Below are 22,744 nucleotides of genomic sequence, written 5' to 3' on the forward strand. Positions count from 1 at the left end.
TAGCTTGCGCAAGCGCAGTGTTCTTTTTTGTCCTATGCAGGTGGGTTAGAATGGAAATTTCCGTTTTGGCGGAACTTGCCGCTGTCCGACGGCCAAACTTTGCAGAGGATGGCGCATGCGTTATTCTGTCAGTGTCGTTGTTCAACTTTTCTGCCAGGGGGAGGGTGTAAGAGTAGTTTCGAGATTCTTTACTTCTTTGGTTGTTTTTGTTTCGTTATCGTTCTGCATTTTGAATAATACAATATTTTTGAAACCATTTAAAATTCAATAAATAGAAGTAACAATTTTGAATAAATATGCAAAAACGAAGTTTAAAAGCACAGTTTTTTTTTTAAAGGAGAAAGAAATTCATTTTGCCGAACTCAAATGTACAAAAACAATGACCATTCTAATAGTGATCGATTTTCCATTGAAATATTAGTAATTATCATTATAGTTTCCAAGAATGAAATGGAAAATGACAGAGAAAGAAGAGATGTGCACAATTTTGATATTAACATTTAGCATGTTTGAATTTTGTGTTATTCCCCCCCCCCTTACCTGCGCCCCTTATTTTTTTACAATGCTATACTTTTATTTCAAATATAAAACGTGAAATGCTTGACTAAATTTTAGAGGCGTATTGTCAATGTGTGATATGTGATAGAGGTGTGTAAAATATCTCTGGCTATACGTATTACAAAGCTGTCATGAGAATGAGCTCTTGCCCCCCCCCCCTTCCGCGCTTGATGTAAATCTTTCATTTATTAAAAGTTTTTATTTTCTTTTGCATTGCATTTTTGGCTCCAGCAAGATTAGAGATGTCCTTAATGAACTATGGTAAGAATGCTATTACTAATAAGTGGTAGATATATAATTCCCTTTCAGAACTTTACGCACTTTCCATGCATTGTCTGCCTATTTATAACCTGGGGATGGTCTTAAGATTAATAAATTTAACGTTATAACATTAAATTTTTTAATGAAAATAAAAGCAATTTTTCCATGTGATTAATATGCAGGTTTATCATTTCGAATTTTTCCAAGGGGGTACCACATATATGTAAATACATTGATTTTCCAAAGTCGGGTAGAAGCAATCCCCCTTCCCCCCAGTTCTCTGAAATGACAACGGGCCTGGTAATAAAATTTTAAATGGAAACAAATTACTTTCTCTCCTAGAGAAAATTCATTTTTTATACTCTTTTTGCATATCAGTGATGAATTCAATTAATTTAATATGATTTTCACTTACTATTCATTTGTCATTTTCTGTTTGTTGTAATTTTATTTAATCTCAAAAATGAATACTTTTTTTTCGTACAGAAACTAGTTATTGAAGGCATCCGAAAAAATTTTGGAAAAAAGACTAACTGTTCCAGTCCCTGCTCCATCAACTCTACTGATTTCTCCCCATCTGCAATCTCCCCTTGCTCTCAACCAGCCAATCAAGAAGTCAGAATGGTATGCTGTGCACAAAAATGCCCCATGGCTAATCACAAGATACCAACAACAGTAATTGTTCATTGAAAAGTTTTACTTCTCTCTCTCTTTTTAAATTTGAAACTTTTTTCTTCTTTTTTTACGATACAGTTATTTGTTTATTTTTGGGTTTAAATCAAATAAAATAATACAGAAAAAAGTTTACTTCATAGGTATTGAGAAAGTCCCTCATAGTAATTCTTAAGAATAAAAGCCTTAACTAAGAGTATTTTTATTTAAAAAAGGAAAAAACTTCTATGTCACTATACAATAAGAAACAAATTCAAGTTTTCTTTCCTTCATGATTTTGTGGTCTCAGTTTTACTATGGAAAGATTTTCTATTATTTTCAAATTGTCAAGTATAATATCATTGAACTACAAAACTTATGTATACTCAAATCTCATTTTGTATGGGGGAATAGGGATTGTAAAGAGATTTTATTTCTTGAACTTTATGAATGAAATGTCCTTTAGATGGAGACATTTGGTGAGATTTTGAATCTTAATTTTCATTTGGTGATAGTTTTTATTTCGGTGGAAGGGATATGTTAGTACCTATGATTAAATATGTATAATAAACATCTATTGATATTTTTTCAAACTCATAATTTTCTTTAAAATTATTGGGTTACAATACTTACTAATTTAATATATATATATATATATATATATATATATATATATATATATATATATATATATATATATATATATATATATATATATATATATATATATATATATATATATATATATATATATATTAAAAATGTAATGGAAGTTCGTTGAATAAAAAAAATTGACGTCCCCTCCCCCTCTGATGTGAAATGATCATTTTTCTTTGTATAAAATGCTTACAAACCTTTTCAGAAAAAAAAAAAACTATTAAAGTTTCTTTGGAATTTAAAACTTTTCGTCAAATCATTAAATTAGATTTACAGTTGCTTTAAAACTCTATTTAGCGAGTGAAGCAGTTTTTACTGCAATTTAAAATATTTCGCAAAATAAACAAAAAAAGACATCAAATAATAAATTTCAATTGTAAAAATACTTCCGCAACTCTATTGTTTATCGCCAAACTTGCCCAGCAACCACACTATCATAATCCATCCGTCTAACAAAAAAAAACATCCCGTGGAACATTCAAAAATCATCATAAGAAAAAAAGAAAAAAACGTCGTACATTTCCCCCCGAACGAAAACAAATCAGAAGTTTCTTTTCTTTCAAAACAAATCGCCAAAACATTGAATTACACTTACAGTTGCTTTAAAACAATAATCCTAGACTGAACTGCTCAGTGCCTAACGCGCCAAGCAACCACGCTACCGGAACCCAGCCCTTTTGCAAGTGAAGTGGATATTTTTTCTTTGGCATTAATTTTGTTTGTTTTGCCAAACAAACAAAAAAGTATAAAATCACATTAACAGTAGCTTTCAAATCTTTATATATTAAGAGCTGCGTTACCCGGCTTTGCCCGGTCTACCTTGAGAATAAAAATTGTTTCAAGTGACATACATTCAACAATCAGGCTTAAATAAAAGAAGAAAAAACACCATGCAAAATTACCCTTCCAAACAATGACAGCTATTAAAATTAGTGATGTGCCGGAACATTAAAAAAGTAGATCCGCAGATACGATCCAGATCATTAGTGTCAAGATCCGCAGATACGGATACAAATCTCAAATAATTTTTTAACCCAATTTAACTATCCAAGTGTAGAATTTGTTACGGAAGGTATTCCCGTCAGAATAATAGCAGTTTCTTCAAAAAATGTCAACTGCGGCAAAAATATAATCAAGACTATGATTTACTCTTTAAAGAAATCTCCGTTTAAATTGAGGGAGAGTTGGAAGGAATGGGCCAGCGCTGCATTAATGCTTAGATGGAATGTGAAAAATTATTTCTAGCTTGCTCGGTAGATGTAGGATACAGGAACAAGAGCGTAAAGCTGCTACTGTACAGGCTAGAGATAATTTTTTGCATTTTATTTCAGCATAAATGCAGCGCTGACCCATTCCACCGAACTTACTTCGACCGTCGAAATCAGGACCAGGAACACCTTTACAAACAGTAAATACAATAGAGAATTTAGTCTCACTTTTTGGAAGGATGTTGAGAAAAACAAAAATGAAGAATAACAGAAACCTCAAATCAATTACAAAAACTAATATTAAATTAAAAATTTAAAAACCAAAACATGTCCCAGAGAACCAACCTCATATTAGGATGAATTTCGCGAGTCAGTTTACACATTTGTTAACAAATATGAACTGACAACAGGTAAAAATTTTAAATCATTGAGCTTTTTATCCTTATCTTCCGACTATGAAATCGCTACTAATCATGCGTATAAAGGATTAGAATTGCATTTAAAATTTACTTAACAAGATTATAGCTCCTACTGTTTATCTATTGGAAGTTCCAAATAAATATCAAACGCAAAAAACTTCATTCTTTCAATTAGGGCCAACATCTTTAACGTACGGGTAAATTTTTACTACAATAATCGTGAAAAACGTTAAGTCGGTTTTTAATTAATAACTCTGGTAATTTAAGTTCTACAAAAACGAGGCCAAGCTAAGTAAGAACACTTTCGATCAAGTCACCTTTTGAACGAAAAATGAACTATCAAAATCTGTTTAGGAACTACGATGCCACAAAAAGACACACTGATACACACTTTTAAAACTTATTTCCCCTTCCTTTTTGCTACGGGGGGGGGGGGGGGGATAGAAATTGGCTTCTGAAATGATACCTTAAAATTTAAATAGGGAATAAAAAATAATTTAAAAGTCTTTTATTCAAATATTTAAAAATTTTTAGAATAGAAATGATCCGTTTAAGATCCGTCAAAAAAGTAACGGATACGGATACGGATACAGATCTTTATTTTCCCTCGGATATCTGCAGATACGGATATCCAGAACATCACTAATTAAAATACTTTTAAGAAATTAAAATGCAAATGATGGATTTTTTAAAAGCGTAACCATGGAAACACGAAATAAAATAAGTTTAAGAAATTAAATCTATACTAATATTATAAAGAGAGAGCGCGGATTTTTGGGTGTTTATACCACTGCACCTGTTTGAAAAATTCCTTCACTATATGAAAGGTTCTTTCTTACTGAGTGACGTAGGCCATAATTCGAAAAAATCTGTTAAATAGTTCTTAATTTATTCCAATTTAGGCCCAAATTTCACATAAATTCCCGAATATGGGAGTGAAAAATTACTGGCACATATTAATATCATATATTGTAGAAAAGGGTAGAATTTTCCGTGTTCTAAACAATTTGTTTTAATGCTCTAACTTAATTATAGAGGGAGTAATTTGCATTTTTAGCCCGAACGTTTTTAGGATTAGCTGAAACTTAGGCGCTACAATAAAAAGTGAAGGAATTGTCCCACAGTTTTCTTTTTGACACCATTGGAAAAAGTGACATTTTTCACTGTAGATCTTTCTCGACCTCTGGTCGAAAAATTTAGCTTCTATCTTCAAAGGAAAAAGTTACAAGCATTTTAAAATCAGTTTTGAAAAATGTCATTTTGATTCAGGTTGTCAACCATTTTATTTTCGCGTTTCCATGGTTACCCTTTTTGAATCTATTGTTTCTTTACTTATTTTGCAATTAATTTCTTAAACTTAATTTATTTCGTGTTTCCATGGTTACGCTTTTAAAATACATTTTTTGCATTTTAATTTCTTAAAAGTATTTTAATAGCTATCGTCATTGTTTGGAAGAGAAATTTTGCATGGTGTTTTTTTTTTATTATTTAAGCCTGATTGTTGAATATATGTCACTTGACACTTTTTTTTTCTCAAGGTAGACCGCGCAAAGCCGGGCAACGCAGCTCTTAATATATAAAGATTTGAAAGCTACTGTTAATGTGATTTTATACTTTTTGTTTGTTTGGCGAAACATTTATTATTGCCAAAGAAAAAACATCCGTTTCACTCGCAAAAGGGGTGATTTCCGGTAGCGTGAACGCTTCGCACGTTAGGCACTAAGCAGTTCAGTTCAGGATTATTGTTTTAAAGCAACCGTAAACGTAATTCATTGTTTTGGAGATTTGTTTTGAAAGAAAAGAAACTTTTGATTTGTTTTTATCCAAGTGTAATGTACGACTTGAATATTCCACAGGATTTTTTTTTTCGTTAGTCGGATGGATTATGATAGCATGGTTGCTTTCATTGAAATTTTTTTTCTAAATCATGCTGTACAGCAGCACCTACCAGGGCTACTAGTACAATCTTTTGCCCCAAGACAGAGGAGAGGTTCACCTAACATTTGTACTGGTTATCTCCAAATTTTTAATTTTGCCACTTGCATCCCTTTGCTTCTCACTACCTCATATGGAATTTCTAGAATTACAGTGTCTAATATGGTTGAAAACAAGGAAAAAAAACAATATTTGAATAGTATTTTTAATAATTGTTTTATAATATTAAACAATGAAAGTGAGTTGAACATAAAGAGTAAGGGTGAATTTGTCAAAAAATGAATACTTGGTGCTAGAAATGACAAAAAATGAAAAAAATCATTACCGCCCTTTATAAGTGAACCACCTGTCTATGTTGACCGCCAAAGTACTGCACCGCGAGTGGTCAACTTACACAGGTTTCACTGTACTTGCAAAGAAAAGTATATTAAGAAAAGAAATCCTTAACCTCATATATAAATATCATTGAGTAAAATTTTTGCACGAGGTGTCATTGTTTTAAGCTTTTCAAATCTCAGGCCAAGCTGGAAGTTAGGAAAATTATTAGTTTAGTAGGGTTGTGGGCATTTGGAACAGCTTACCAGAAAAGGCTGTAATGATTAATGGGGTAGATAGGAGGGCTATTAGTATTCATTGGGGACTAATAAACTGCCTAGCTGGGCCCAGAGCCTATTACTGTTCATATATTTGTATTTATTGTGTTCAGTAAAAATGACATGTAGAATTTTCATTTAACACTGATATGTATATAAACTACATTTTTTGTGCTTATGTGGTTTTTTTTTTCTTCCAGACTGTAGTGACAAAACCCATCGCCAGCTACATGAACCCAGTCCGCCAAGCAGTGCCTCCGCCACTCACTAACCTGGCGACAACCTTCACCTTTAAGGCGCCGGTAGGCACCGTCGTCCTGCCGAACTGTTCGGTACCCCCAGATGGCGCCACTGAGCAGCACCCGAAGGTGCACCCAGTGCTAGTGGTGCCCTCTCCGTCCAACCGCGGCACTGATGGCACACAGACTGGGGTCCTACTCAACTTGGTGCCACCAATACGAGTGCCTCAGTATCCTCCACCCCAGTCGCCTCGCACACCTGCGCCATTACTCGTGAGTAGATGGCCAAGTGTTTTCATTAGCATTAATTATACTTGCTCTATTGTTGGTTGGTGGAACAAACTTTTTAATCACTGCTAAAATAATTATGAAGACAGTTGTTGATACAGTTAACAAATTAATTTCTAGGCTTAAATTAAGCCAGTTTAGAATTGTAAATAATGGTTTTTTGAAACTTTAAAGTTTGAAAATAATTTTTTTGAAACTTTCTACAAAATATTATTATTCATTGTTGAGTGAATGCAACAAGTGGGTAGTTACAATTCAGTTTTTTTCATGCTGCTTCAAGGAAAACTCAACAAATTAATTTTTTTCCATGAATTTTAGTGAATGTAAAGACTTGAGTTAAAGAGTTTAAAAACTTCCATTCCTAAATTTTATTTAGCTGAGGTACTTATGGTTTCTTTCAAACAAAAATTTTCAACAAAAGTAAAATATTCTATTTTTTTCTAAATTTGCAATTAACTAGTTGTAACACTCGGTCAATGACATATTGAATTAATAAAGATTTTTTGCATTAGTAATCATTCATATCAAAACTGAAGTCCTTTATATCCATTATAAGAGTTTTTAATGAAAGCTTGTTTGAAACCTACATGAAATTAACTGTCTCTTGATTTGTCTTTCTTTATCCAGGTGATCACTTTAAAAGCTTTATCAAAGCATAATCTTGTTATTTTCTGTTACTTTTGGACCATTCTGTGATAACAGACATACCCAATGTGCCACAGAACACTCCTTGAAGACTCCAAATATGTTAGATTCTTGTTTGATAGCATGAACCTTATGAAAAACATAAACTATACCTCTATATCTTCTGAGATACCAACTGAACCAAAAAATGTTATTTTTAAGTCCTGTTTCTGAAATTCTTCAAAAATTTATTGCATTGTATAGAAGTAAAGTCCATGTTTTTCATAAAGTTCATGCAATGAAACAAGAATCTAACATCATCTTGGATGTTTTGTGCAACAATTGTCTGTTACCGTTGCAGTCACTAAGTTGATAGTCTATGTTATTTCGATGAACCTGGAAAGTCAATACCATTTTAATTTCTATACAGTGAAACTTCTATGAGCGACCACCTTCATTAACAACCACTTTTCTGTGGAACCGAATTTCCCCTGTATATGACTAATATTAAAATACCTCTGGGAAAGACCATTGAATCCTCTCACGACTGGCAAATCCTAAACCTCAGCATTCAAAAATGCTGGAATTTTTGTTAGAGAAAACTCAAAAAGAGAGAGACAACAGAAGAAAAGCAATAGAAAAAAAAGTTCATATGAACACAGAACAGTTTTCTCATATTAACAAAGGTGGAAAGAAACCAGAATAAAGGATTAAAATCTATTCTCCAGTGGGTCCAAACGTGTTTCTTTCTTGCTCTCACTGCTTGGAACCTCGTTAAAGTCACAGAAAGGAGGGCGTTGTTTTTCGGACCCTAGGGAAGCTAAGGTGGCACATGCAAATCTCAAGGCAAGTCAAGTATGCACCTTTCATAGACGGAGGTTGATAAGAATAGAACTTTGTTAAAAGGTTGTTACTTGGAATTTCTTGGTTGCTTACGGGAGAGAGGGGTTAGAAGGGAGCATTCCTACTTCATCAGAGTGGACAAAACCTATTTTTAGTGCCTTTGAAAGCTCAAGAGTTGGTTTCAGTGAATTTGCATTCTGCTTTTCATCACCATACCATACATTGCAGTCAGAATTTCGAAAAACCGAGCAATCTCACTCTCGAAAAACGTGCAGAAGTCTTGAACTTACACAAGAAAAGAAAATCAGAAAGGAAATTAAAGGAAATTAGCAGTAAAAAAAGAAAAAAAGCTATTAGCACAACAAACTCTAACAGAAATAGATAATCTTATCTTGCACTAACAATAAGGATACTTTATTAATTTATTTTTTCAGCGAAAAACTAAACTAGAAACTAAAGTTCTTTTAGGAAAAACAAAGAATCTGAAGCAACCGAATTTTAAAGCTATTAGATTTTAAATAGAAAAATCATGTAAAAAGTATATTTTACATTTAAAATTTAAAAAAAAAAATCTTTATTTAAATACATTTTTATGATAATGTTCTTGGTTAATACACTGCAGGAAGAAGGTAAATAACAACTATGGTGCTATATTTGCATGTTCAAAGATGACCTCCAAGAGCGACCAACCTCCATTAACGACCACTTTTTTCGGGAATGGAGAGTGGTCGCTCCAGAGAAGTTTCACTGTACTATTGTCCTCATGGTTCCTGCTGCCTTAAGAATGTCATTAATTTTGTACTTGATTTAAGGAGTCCTTGAAATGCCCTTATTAAAAAATAACTCTCAAAAGATTTTAATATTTGGTACAGCTTTAAATTTAATTTGCCTGTTGGTTTTGTATGCCTGAATGTGAGTCCACACTCCAAGATTCATTCATGTCTTAGATTTCACTAAAGTGTGGGTACATGGAAGAAAAATTTCTTCCTTCTTCATTCTTTTTGTTCTTATATTGTCATCATGTGATCCTAGTTTTTTCAGAAATTTTAAAATGTTTTTTTTTTTTTTTTTTAAAGTTCCATTCTCAGAATCATGTAGTTTTAATGCCATATCAAGAAATAGATTATTAAGTTTATTGTAGTCATGATTTTTTGTTGTTCAAAGGTTGACTACATACCTATCTATGAAAAACTTACCTTGCGACTAAATAATTTTTACTTTATTATAAAATTTTTATTATTATGCAAAATATTAGTTGTATTCTTGATATTTAATAACTAATGGATAAAAGAATGCTAAAAGCCATGCAACAGGCAACTTGATATTGTTCTTAATATCATTCATGAGTGCATAGTTCAAAATAGCTTCAATTTTTATTCCGATTGATTTAATCGTACTTGCAAAGGTTACTGTATATATTAGTTTACTTCCTTTTTTTTGCCCTGCTTTTATTATTTTGTTTCTTGTGGTTTGATCATGCAAGCAATTGTTTTGATAAAATAGTGTTTAATCATTTCAGCATGTTTAAAACAATTTTTCACTCTGTGTTTTCTAATTAAGCTCTTTCATCTTATTTCAGACTTGCCAGAAGCCACAGATTATTAATAATTGTATACCTGCCCTTATGTGTAGTCAACCCATCACAACTGTTCCAAGTTTGAACACTAACGGAGATCCAAGTTCTGGAACAGCTTCAAGTTCACCAGAAAATTTCTGGGAACGATGCCCTCCAGCACCTGTTTCTGTTCCAGAAAAAATAAACCACAAAATTGATCAAAAAGTATGTCATATATTTTTATTTTTAATAAAAATCAAGATTTTTTTTGTTGTTCTAAACAGAGCTTGTTCAATGAATGAAGTATGTTACTTTATCAATTACAAAGGGATATTTTATCATTAAAGATTTTTTTTTTACTGGTAATTTATTTCAAATACAGTCTGTTTTGAAATACATAAAAAATCATTGATATTGTGTACAAACTTTTGTTAGTAATATTTTAAAAACAATTTCAGAAAAAAGATTTCATCACTGCCTTAGGCCTGGTCACACGGGACTCTCTTCTAGACATAAAGAATAAAAAAATGGAGCGCAAAAGAAGATCTACTGCTAATCCACAATTTTCAAATGCTGCTTTAGAAGAAAGGTTACGAAACGCAGCTGCGGCTCAGGCTTCTGCTCCAACACAAAAAAGGCCAAGAGGTAGGTTTAGAATGTTAGTCCTTTTCATGATATTGTTTAGATTTTTTTCTCTTCCAAATAGTTTTGTGCATTTGGAATACAGTAGACCCTCGTTTTACGTGGGGTTTACGTTCCGCGGAAATGCTGCGTAAATTGAAACTGCATAAATTGAAACCTAATACTAGTGTTAAAATAGGGGTTATGTTCCGCAGATAAAAAAAAGGTACATATTTCATTCTAGTGATGACCAATTGTATAATAAGTTTAATGTGTACTCATATCGACTTTTATGCACAACATGCATAAAGAAAACATAAATTAATTTTGTGTTCTGTTTAGAAAGAGGAGCTGGCTATGATAGTCTTTTGGCAGTCATTAAGAATTTTTTTCTGTAATTCTTTGCAGGGCATTAACGCATCCATGATGACTTGCGTCTTTTCCATGATAGAATCTTCCTTCACTAACAACTCAGAAAGATCATTTCTTCTATTGTCTAGGAATGGCTCAAAATTTGTAATGTGAACGTTTTTGGTTGTGTATCACCGATGTTCATAGCCTCGTTGGTTTTGGCCTCCTTTGTCACTCCTAAAAGCTCTTCTTCCAGTGAGTTCTGAACTGTGTTAGTTTAATAACTTTACTTCTGGAAAGAGCTCTAGAACAGGGTGGCGACAGATCAGGGAGATCAGGGAAAAGTCAGGGAGCTTTATCACTCAGGGAAAAATCAGGGAAATATCAGGGAATTTTTTTAAAAATAACAAAAAATCAGGGAAAATTGATCAAATGATTTTTTTTTCCGTGCAAAATGAATTACTTCGATTCCCTGCGAATTTTCCGCCAATTATTTGTTTTATTACAAGTAAAATTAATGAGGTGCGATTATATAGTGCCGCATATTTGGCATCTTTTTCCCTCAAGGTCAAAGTATTCAATCTGAGGATGAGCTTCCTAAGATTGTGCTTGTAAAATTGTTTGTTTTACCTAGCTTGAATTTTCCTTTCCCGCATTCCATGCTACCGTAAACCAGGGTTACTTTAGACTGACGGGGTAGCTTTATAAAACCCTGTTTTTATTTTTGAACCGTTCTGGCGGGCTTAATTTTACAATTGGCGACCCCCTGGTGGTCTCAGGGTTTTAAGAATCACTTTTCAGAGTGCGCTGACATCTCCAATTGATTGAAACAGTAAAATGGTTTTGGTAATACTGATTTATGTATTATCCGTGATATCAGCTGTTTTCAGTTTGTTGTCCTAATTTCTTCTGGTGCCACCAACTGAGCAACCTTTTGAATTTGGGTGAGTTATTTTCTGATTACACAACTATTTAAGATGATTTTGTCTTTTTTTTTTATTTCTGTAACTCAATTCTACGATTTACTTTGAATTAAAATATAAAACAACACAAGTTGAAGGGGTAACTTTGATACATAGGGAATTTTGAACATGGCCACATCTGCTGCAGGATTCGAATCCCAAGGATCATACCTGGAGAGAATGCATTATTTTCAGTTGACTTGAAGCCATAGATCAAAGACTGCTGTGAGTGCACCTTGGATAATGTTCACGATATGAGAAAGATCTCATGTGCCTCATTTATTTTAAAAAGTTTGTGATTTCTGTGCCTTATTCTTAATTTCTTTTCGAGCGTTTATAATTTTTGAATCCATTCTTTTCGAGTTCTATTTTATTCTAATCAAGTGAAGTTACCTTGATATTTTTTGTTGTCAAAATGAAGAAAAACATTACGATGGCTGTAGTTTTACATTTAAAAAACACGCTTGATGTGATTTTAAGCTTTTTTTCAACTGATGTTTTATAATAAAAGAAGTTTCCTATGAATTTCTCTCTTTATAGTTTGATTCAAACCTGATTCCTGCTAGATGAGCATGCTTAGAGTGGCAGGAACCACTCTACGTGACTTAAGAACCATTTTTCATTTAAAACCAGCTTTTTAAACCCAAAAAAAATGGAAAAATTGAATTTTGTTATTAAAAAAAACTCAGGCTATCTTTTGGATGGGGTAACTTTATTACAAACCACTGAAACAGTCGTTTCAGATGGAGAAAACACGTTGTTACAAAGTAACCCCGGATGATAGGGTAACATTAATTTATAAAAAAAAAATGACCCCCTTCCATCCCTATTCAATATAGCAAAGAATTTCAAACGGCAATTTAAAGCTGAGATGTTAAGCTATCGTTTGGTTCAAGAATTGTTGAAATATCTTGAAAAATGAGGGTGCTACAATACAAAATATGCGAAACCTGTATCAAAGTAACCCCGGTTTACGGTACATAAAATAAAAACCCTACAGGCAAAGAGGAAGCCGTCATTAATGACTTGGCACCTTGCCTTTGCTCATTGTCTTGAAGTAATTAGCATACTGTTATCACGATTTCAAGAAAAAATCTTTGTTTTTTAAATTAATGCTGAAAAAATCGTAAAAGTTATCACTTGGCATTTTTAATTTAATTGCTAAATTGAATTTTGACTGAAAATCAAATTTGCTTTTTTGCCATAGTATTATTCACTGTCACTTCAGATTACACGAAGGGCTTTTTTTTTCAGACTTTAAAACTCTTTTATTTTAAAACCATGTGCACATAAATTTTTAAATTAATAATGGTTTTTGCATTTCAATGTTGTTTTTTACTAAAGTAATCTAAGATTTTTTTTTGACAACTCATGAAATCATTTGAAATTGAGTTGTGGGCAAGTAAATATGTTTATTTTTTTTTTTAATGGTTAAAATGCTGTATTCATTCATTAAAACCTAAGTTCTTGATCAGAAAATAGCTCAATATGACCGGTTGTTGAAAGATTTCAATTTGTTTTACATAAATATGTCTATTCTGCTGTGTGTAGGTTTTGGGCAGTAACTGCATGTTTTCCTTTTTTTTTGCATTTTTGTCATCTATTGTATGTTATCTTTATTGTGCATACTCGCTTATTTGGTGTCCGCTGAAAAAAAGGCGCGAAAAAAAAATGTTTAATTCCAACATTTTCCTTTTGTTACTACTGAATCCACCACACATTTCCTCAAATATCTCGAAAACTAATTTCTGCCGATACTGCCATTTACCTGCACACGGCAGTATTTATTTACGTAAGTAAAACTACATTACTTCTGTACTTTAACTATCACTTGTTATTCTTGCAGCAACAATTATACTGCTTAAAAATTCAATTCAAGATTATTTCCATTTAATTTTTTAGTTTTATCATGATTAGATATGTCTTAAAGAGTGGTTTTAATAATTTCTCAGCATTCTTATGTCAACTGGTTCTTGAAAGTTAAGTATTTGTTTTTGATTTCCTACAATATTTCTCTGTCGATAATTTAATATACTATTTTACTAAAGAAAAAAAGAGCATCTTTTCAAAATATATTTTTAATTAACAACTTAAACCGTTTTAAACACTGCATTTTATTTTAATTGCAATGCTTTTCAAATAGGGCAAAGAAAGGAAACCATTGTCATTGGTAACATAAATCAGGGAAATTTGGTGAACTTAATCATTGAAATCAGGGAAAAGTCAGGAAACTTTTTTTTCCAGTTCCTGTCGCCACCATGTAGAACCAATTGCTTAAAATGTCTCAAATCAAGGTCGATTATTAGCACGCAAAAATGCAGTTTATTATGTGTAATCTGCAATCTTTAAGAGTTTGGATTTTGAAAGAGGGGAAAATGTTATTTGTTTGCATTTCCGCATCCGCGTAAAACCGAAACTCATCCACATAGAAGAAATTGAAGGTGTCAAATCTTAAACTGCGTATAAATAAACCCGCGTAAAACGAGGGTCTACTGTAATTTTTCCCCTTCCTCTCCTAGTTGGTCACAATAATAAAATATAAAATTGTGTCATCCACAGCAACTATAAACTATTGTTTTAGTTGGATTTTTGAAACCATTTAACTAAATTCATGTGAGGTTGATATCAACTTCATATATTTCAGGTAGACCCCGCCTAGATACAAAGCCGGTTGTTGTCTGTCCTACCAATGGCATTTGTGCACTATCAGAAAACTTCAAGACTACAGAAACGCCCTCGCCTCCTGAAAATGCTACCTCAGCCAATTCCATCGTATCATCCAGCTCATCTCCTTTCAGTGATTCACAATCTGTTGTTAATGGAATACATAGACAGACTTCTAATTTTGAAGAAGGAAAGGTATAAATTAATGAAATAGTCTTCACTTTTCTTCTTAAGGGACTTCAAAATATTTTCAATTTTAACTGTCTTCTACTACTTTTACTCTTGCTTTAATCAAATAGTAACTTTTTATTACAAAAAAGATCAAAATTTGACTATTGTTGTCATAAAGTCTTCTAATATTCATCTGATTTTTTTTTTTCCTTTAGAATGTGGAACAGATGCTGTCAGGTTTATGCATTGTATGTACGCAACCGGGTGACCTAGTGAAATGTGATACATGTGCAAAACAGCAGCATTTAAGCTGCATGCAGCCTCCATTGGTGAGCAGGCCGCAGTGTCCCTGGCAATGTTCAGATTGCCAATCACGTACCGTCTCTCTCACTGTGGTTCAGAGTTATGATATGCTTAAAGCAAGTAAGTGCTTTAAAACTGTTGTACGAAAATCAAAACAGTTGTAGTATTACAGTTGGATTTCAATTACCCGAAGCCTTATAACTTGAATTTTCCTTTTTCTCAAAGTTTTCATTGGGTGCCAAACTTTTGAGATGGCTCAGGGCAGGCCCGCCCCAAGCCTGATTGGCGCCATCGTGCAAATGCCTTTTGAGCGCCTTTATGCAGTGGCGTTCGGGAAATATCTAGTTAACACTTAGAGTGAGGTTTCGTGGTCAAATACAATGAAGAAAAAACAGGTCGCTTCATATCTCGAAGTTATTTCCCGCTCAGTAGCTCATCTGATATGCTAACATTTTGGAAAAATAAAATATTCTAATATTAAAGTTAAAGACTCTAAATATCTGTCTAATCTCTAATTGATGAATGTATAATCAGACTTTTATGCCTGTCAAATTTGTTCGAAAGGAGAGTTGAACGAGAGTGTTCTTAACTAGGTTGCATCTTTGGATGACATTAATTAATGAAGATATAAACTAAAAACCTCTAAATGGTTTTTCGGGATTTTTGCAGTGGAAACATACTTAAAATTTTTTAAATTTAATACTAAAATAAAGGGAATTTTTTTTTTCTGCGTCTGATAGAATGTGTTTGCAACTTCCATGTTTCATAGAATTCAAATTATAACGTTTCTTTAAAGCAGATTTTAATAACGGCTAAGCCTTTATTCACACGATTGATAACCGAATTCATTGTTGGCCAACAAGGAAATAAAACGCAATAATTTAAAATTTTAATCTGTTGCCAGTTTCTATTTAATAGCAAATAAAATACTTGACTTTGATTTTTAATAATATAAGGCTTTTAAAAGGATTTTCAATTTTCCCTTTTGATTCTACAGTTGCGACTCAGTCGGGGGTTTTTTAATTTTTAATTTTATCGTTGCTTGTTACGTATGATAACATAAAGCAGTTGAAGTACCACGAACAATAGTTAAAAATCACGAAAATATGTATTGTACAAATTATACAAATACAAATACAAAAGTGACGACCAACAACAGGCTCTGGGCCCAGCTAGACTGGTCCTAATCAATTTACAATCCCCAGTGAAGATCAATGGCCCTCTTAAAACTATCTACTCCCTTGCTCATTACCACCTCTTCCGGTAAACTGTTCCAAGGTTCCACTACCCTGCTATAATAATAATTTTTCCTAATATCCATGTTAGCCTGAGATTTAAATAGCTTAAAACAATGACCCCTTGTCCTGTTTTCAGTGCTAAACTTCAGCCCCGTAACATCTTTCAACATATTCAGCACAAGCAGTGGCGTAGCCAAGGGTGGATCCAGAAAGTCGGGGCTCTCCCTGAAATGAGTGAGAAACTTCAAAAATGGAAAATATCCATGTTTTACACGTAGTTTTCCTGCATAGTAAAAAAGAACACAATTTGAGTGCTCAGAATTCTATACACATATTTCCTCTACTTCTTAAATGCAAGGATCAATCGAATTTGAAAACATATACACTTTTTTTGTTTTCCTAAAAAAAACAATGATATCATAAAAAAGTGATGATTATGACAAAAGATAAATATTCCTACTGCTAAGAAGCAACTTCAAAGCCAAAGCATGGTCTAAGAACATCTGAAAAACGTTTAAAAAATCAAAAATATTAACTTCTTAAAGGATTTTTAGCAAAACCGGATTTGAGGACATCTGGTACTGGATAGGTTTTTATTGGAACCCCTCTGAAATGAAATCCTGGCTACGCCATTAACCACAAGAACCAAAGGGGAATTGTAAAGTTCTTGCGTCTCGTATGCTCGACTTTGTGTACTATAGAGATACCGAAAAAGCATTCATGGCTCCACATTACGAAAAAAAAATGCGAATACTATGCATTAATTAGCATCACGTGTTTTCAGATTGCACTTTCGAAAAGAATGTTTAGACTCAACAAGGCAATAATGTTGTCTTTTAGATATAGGCATCGAGATGGATGGCTTGTTTCAATGAGCAGTATAATTTCTTCGCCACCTTTAAATATAATGAAAAGTTAAATTTTTTTTTTTGGTCTGAGATTTTTTTTTCTTCCAATTGGGGCATTTTTGATCAGTAGAGCTCAGCGCCATTTTGACTCCGGCGCTGTCATGCCCAGCACGACCTTACACATAGGTAGGGCGCGGCCCTGGCCCTGGAACTTCCCATAACTCGAGAGTTTACTTAGGGACTTTTGAGTTATCTAGAATTTACTGCAGTTTGTTTAAGAATGCAACTTATGCTCAGGTTATTCCATACTTTGTAACTAACTAGTTTAAAACTAAGCGTTTGTAAAATTCACTGAAGGATTGATCTGGTAAAATTTCTATCAATTCAACTGTTCAAAAGTGAGTATTTTGTTCCCATTTTGGGCAGAAGTTAAAAAAATTTACATCTTTGTTTTTTAATTTTATGAACATTTTATGACCACCAGAAAAGTTCATTGTCTAGAATTCATGAAAATGAAAAGTGCGAAAGGGGTGCAAAGTAAAAGGTAGGCAGCTAGTGGTGATAAAGATGAGGTACTAAATATGATATACATTCTTCTATGGTTTTACTGTTTTAGGCCAGTGCATATTGAAGTACCAAATATTCTAGCATATTAAATGAATGAATTGTCAACATTTTAATGCACAAAAACTGCAAATTACTACAGACACGTATTTTGGTGTTACAAAAAACACCTTTTTCAATGCAAAGATGTGCCATTCATTCAATTGATCATCAATTTCATCATTTGATATTAAATTCATAGCATTAAGAAAAAAATTGATTTCCTTCAGATAGAAAGTTTATTTCACGGAACAAATAGTTACTGTCTTTTTCAAACTGTTTGCAATTTTTTTATATTTTTTCTGTGCAAAGTTTTTTTTTGCATTATGTTATCAAATTTTATGATATACAATGCAAGATTTGACTTTTTTCCAGTTTTTTAAGCTTTAATGTGTTTTGTTATACCATTTTTATTTATCAGTTTTTGAAAGAAATGTTTTAATACTTAGAACATTTTTTTTTCAATTCGGCACTATTTTAATTGTATATATTGTTAGCTTGCTCTGAAGAAGGAGGGTGAATTCCCTGTAAATCTAAATCATATGTTTGCTATGTTCATGACAATTTGTTATCATATTGGATTGTATAGACAGCACATTTGTATAAATAGCATTAAGTAGTAACTTACAACTTAACTTTCATTTTCAAACAAATGTTTTATTTTTAATTTTTTTGTAGATGAACTAAGACTCAGTTTGTGGCTTATTAAACAAATTTACAATAATTTAACTCGTTTAATTTCATTCCTTAAAAAATTTTAATTGTTTTTAGCTAAAAGTGATGAAAAAAGAAAATTATTAAAGAAAAGTTTAGAGCTGCGATTGAAGCGTTCTCAACTAGAAAGCAGATTAGTTCAACTAAGGGAACTATCGGATGTAAGTATTATTATTCTAAAAATCATTAAAAAATTTACAATTAACTAACTATTAAGCAGATTGGTTCAACTAAGTGAATTATAGGATGTAAGTATTATTATTTTTTTAAAGCAGTTAAAAACATAACAATTATGGTAAAACCTATTTGGTTCTCATTTATCTGGATCAAATTTGTAAGCTTAAAAAAAGAAGAAAAAAAAACTTTACGTTCACATAGATAATTTTAAGTTATGATAGCAAGAACATAGCTTTAAGTATACTGAACATTCATTTTTTATTTTGATTCAGTGTACAGCTTCTGGGTAGATTGTACAATAAATTCGGTGAACAAACAAACACCACTGCCACTGAACTATAATTACAAAGCGCTTTGAATGACCGTGCTTTATTCAAACAACACACATGTTTGAGCCAGAAGACTATAGACTGCTACTTTGTTAAGAAATGATATGAAAAACTCTTTTGACATTTTTTAATGTCTTGTAGACAAGTCTATGTAATTTTGTTACAGAATATGTTTTTTTTTTTTTTTTTTGTCGTAATGAACGGTAAGTCTACATATTAAAGGATTTGCTTTGCTTATTCCCCGTCCTTGTACTACCTTGATTTCTAAAGAAATGGGCCTTAGCATTAATGCTGACAAAACCAAATATATGGAAATAAACCATAAATCATTTGATTCTACCCCATTCTTTGTTAATGGCTACTCATTTGAATCTGTTGAGGAGTTTACTAGAAACAATGATATTAGCATTGAAATCAATTGCAAATAGCAAACAAATGCTACTTTGGTTTGAAAAGCCAATTAAAAAGTAAACTTCTTCGCCTAAGTACAAAAATTAACATATACAAGACCCTTTTAAGACCAGTCCTAACTTATGGCAGTGAGTGTTGGGCTTTAACTAAAGCAGAAAAAGATAGATTGACGGTTTTTGAAAGGAAAATTTTGAGAAGAATTTTTGGTGCTGTCCAGAAAAACAACAGATGGCGCACTCTCTATAATTTTGAGATATATAAAAAATTCTATAAACAGCCAGATATTATCCACTTTATTAAAGCCAATCGCATTAGATGGCTGGGGCACCTCTTTAGACTAGGTAGTAGGGACCTTACCCATAAAATCACCTTCACAAATCCAGATGGTGTGCAAAAGGGGCCGCCCACCAACCAGATGACTTGACTGTGCCGAAAAAGACTTTAAAACATTTGGCCTCAGTGGATGGAGGAAATCTGTTGCTGACAGGGCGGGATGGAGGAAACTGATTGAGATGGTCTTGGCCTGCCCTAGGCTGTAGTGCTGAAAAAGAAGAAGAAGAAGTACTACCTTGATTTTACATCATCTGGCTTGCCTTTACTCCTAGTTAATCTATATAAATGAGGTTGTACATGTACTGTACATAAAAATGAAAATAGTCGAAAAAAAAAACAAATTTTCGTAAAAAAAAACGTAAAAACGTTATATAGATCAAAAAACGTTTTATATTTTTTGCAAAAAAAAAAAAAATTAAACCAATATCCTCAGTGAAGAATTTCCTTCTTCATAAAATAAACAAGCATAACTTTAATCACAGAACTATGTTTCTGCTGACTGTGCGAACCAAATGTATAAGGTGCGGCAAGCAATTTGCCATGTAACTTTATTAAAAATAAAAAAATCCCAAAAAGTAATCATATGAGAAGACCTTTAGCAATCAATAAAAATTAATTCATTTCAAACTACCCGCTTTTGAAGTAATACAGAGGTGCAACTGATTATTGAAATTTTCATTCAAGGGTCGCAAGTCCTTTAAACAATCCTATTCCCTATAAAGCGATCGGTTTGGAGAGTCCAAACTTATGTGTAGTTTAGGGTAGACCTTTGACTCTAAAACAGGCCGTACAGTGTAATAAATGGGATTGATGTCTATCGAGTAGAGTGTCCACTCTAAAGATGATAACATGTCAAAAACAATGTGCCTTTGCACCACTCTTGTCTTTTTGGCTGTATGAACTGGTGTGGAGTCAAATTGAAATGTCTAATCTACATTGCTGTGCTGAAGTGCTCTTAGGTCCACAGAAGTACAACACCTTCTAAATTGCCCTTCTGGTACATTTTTTTTTATTCATTTAATCGCCTTCATCCACAAAAAAAACCCCAGATTTTTTTTGTCGCTTGTGTTGATTCCATCACAGACAAATCATCACTTTGCATTTTGGTGATGTTTACAATTTTCTAAGGTGCTTAGAGTGTCTACAGACCCAATCCTATTGTTCTGGGGGTTATGAGCTGATTGAACGGTAAATCAGTGAAAAGTATCTCTTCCAGCATGAACTTGCAGCTTGTCTCAAATGTTTCTAGTATCTTTGAAGTCATACGAATGCCTGAATTTTTAGAACTCACAAAACTCCTGTTTGAGCTGTTTTTGCTCTTAGTCGCACTCGCACTTGTCGGTCACAAAGTCCTATTTTACGGACGACTTCTTGTGGAAACCCAAGGATTTCATTGAGCTCAGTTTTGGATGATCTGACGATTAACTGAAATGTTCACTGTTCGTTTTTGTACTTTCCGACAGGGCTGTGGAGTCGGAGTCGAAGAGTCGGAGTCGGACTAATTTTGGGGTAAAGGAGTCGGAGTCGTTAGAAAACATGTCGACTCCGACTCCGACTCCGGGCTTCTTTTTGTCTTTCATTTTTACTGACTCTCATTGAATTTTTTAAAAACTGACTACTAGCAATTGGTTCGATTACATGTATAAAAAGTTACTAATGAAAAAAAATAACTGCTACAATGGCAATCAGCTAGCTTGAGTGCTTATCGAACTTTCTGTAGCCGTCCCCTAGTTTGCTTGCTTTTTAACTTAACTAATATATAGCAACTGTCAGCAAACAGTTTTATCGCCTAACATTTTCAAGTAATCAATTTCAAATAAAAATAAAAATATAGTGTTTTGTTCGATCTCAGTTATAAAATAGTAAAAGGGACGTAACAATTTAGTAAGTCGGGGCCCGTACCTCAGGTGGAAACTTTTGAGAGTGATCGACAAATTCAAATAAGTTCTTGCGCGAAAACACGAATACAAAAGATCCGATGAAATAATCTAATGTTTTTTTTCTTTATTAAGACTATTTCTATAAGTTTGGTTCTCACTAAAAAATTTGGAGCAAAATAAGTATAAATGATTTCTTGATTACAATACTAAATAATTGCAGTTAATCTTAAAATCTTCACATTAAGGTTAATTCTAAAGCAGCCAATAAAATTGAAATTAAAAATTTAGCGAAGAAGAAATATAGGTATAGTAAAAACTATTCGTATAAATCTGTATACCGCCGCATTTTGTGTAAAATTTGCTCCTGACGTATATGTGCCCTATTTTCGTTGAAATTTTATTGATGAAATAGAATTTCAAATATAATCGGGAGAATTTTCAAAATTAAAGTATTTATACCTTTTATAAACTCTGAAATTAACTTTAGGTGTCACTACCACATGGGTGTCACCCGGGGCAAACCACACCCTCTCAAGAACTTGGACTTAGAGGAAAAAAGCTTTTTTTTTCTCAAATTAAAGCTTTCAGAAATTGAAAACACACGATTTGATCAATATCTATTTGTTAAATATTAAAGGGGGCAAGGTAATCCTTTTCAATTTTTTTAAAGGAATTTTTAAGTCATTTCGTTTTTAAACTCGTAACTGTTGGAAAATTTGATTTTTAAATTGAATTTCTAACGTTGTATGCATCTTGGGTTTACAAAAAAAAAAAAAAAATGCGAAATTTTCATAAAAAGGAATTAATATTTTAATCTCTGTTTAAAGGTTTCCCCCCTTCTCCTGAAGGGAGAGAGGGAATTGAAAAATACAATTAAAAAAATCCGGAGTCGGAGTTGGAGTCGGGCGTTTCAAAATCCAGGAGTCGGAGTCGGGGTCGGAGTCGGCCATTTTCCTTCCGACTCCGCAGCCCTGCTTTCCGAACATCGACTATCATTTCCAAGCCATTTAAGTGGCATAAAGCAGCAAATACTGTTTTCCGAGACACAACAAGTAAACGAACTGTCGTTCTACTTGGTTAAACAACTTTAAAATAGTAGATCTTTTGCTTAAAATTGTAAGAAAACCAAAAAACAATACATAAAATAGGAGATATGCTGTAAATTATTTCCTAATAAAGTGAGAGACAGAAATAAATAAGACACTTATTAAAATGAAATTACTTTACTTCCATTCAATGATGCAATCCTTGTCAGAGTGTTTTATTTATTTATTTATTTATTTATTTTTTTTTTTTTTTGCTGCACCT

The 22,744-nt window shown here is 32.7% G+C and overlaps 1 protein-coding gene across 1 annotated transcript in view; it reads left to right on the plus strand.

Moving 5' to 3' along the window:
* Positions 1–22,744, plus strand: part of LOC129222987 (PHD finger protein 21A-like) — a 116,870-nt gene that overhangs the window by 87,992 nt on the left and 6,134 nt on the right. The window contains exons 4-10 of the mRNA XM_054857551.1: positions 1,306–1,494; positions 6,483–6,794; positions 9,856–10,056; positions 10,290–10,476; positions 14,410–14,624; positions 14,816–15,023; positions 18,364–18,467. Of these exons, the coding sequence (XP_054713526.1) occupies positions 1,306–1,494; positions 6,483–6,794; positions 9,856–10,056; positions 10,290–10,476; positions 14,410–14,624; positions 14,816–15,023; positions 18,364–18,467 (1,416 nt within the window). The remainder of the gene's footprint in view (positions 1–1,305; positions 1,495–6,482; positions 6,795–9,855; positions 10,057–10,289; positions 10,477–14,409; positions 14,625–14,815; positions 15,024–18,363; positions 18,468–22,744) is intronic.

Source organism: Uloborus diversus, chromosome 5 (assembly GCF_026930045.1).
Source record: "Uloborus diversus isolate 005 chromosome 5, Udiv.v.3.1, whole genome shotgun sequence".
Taxonomy (NCBI): Eukaryota; Metazoa; Arthropoda; class Arachnida; order Araneae; family Uloboridae; genus Uloborus; species Uloborus diversus.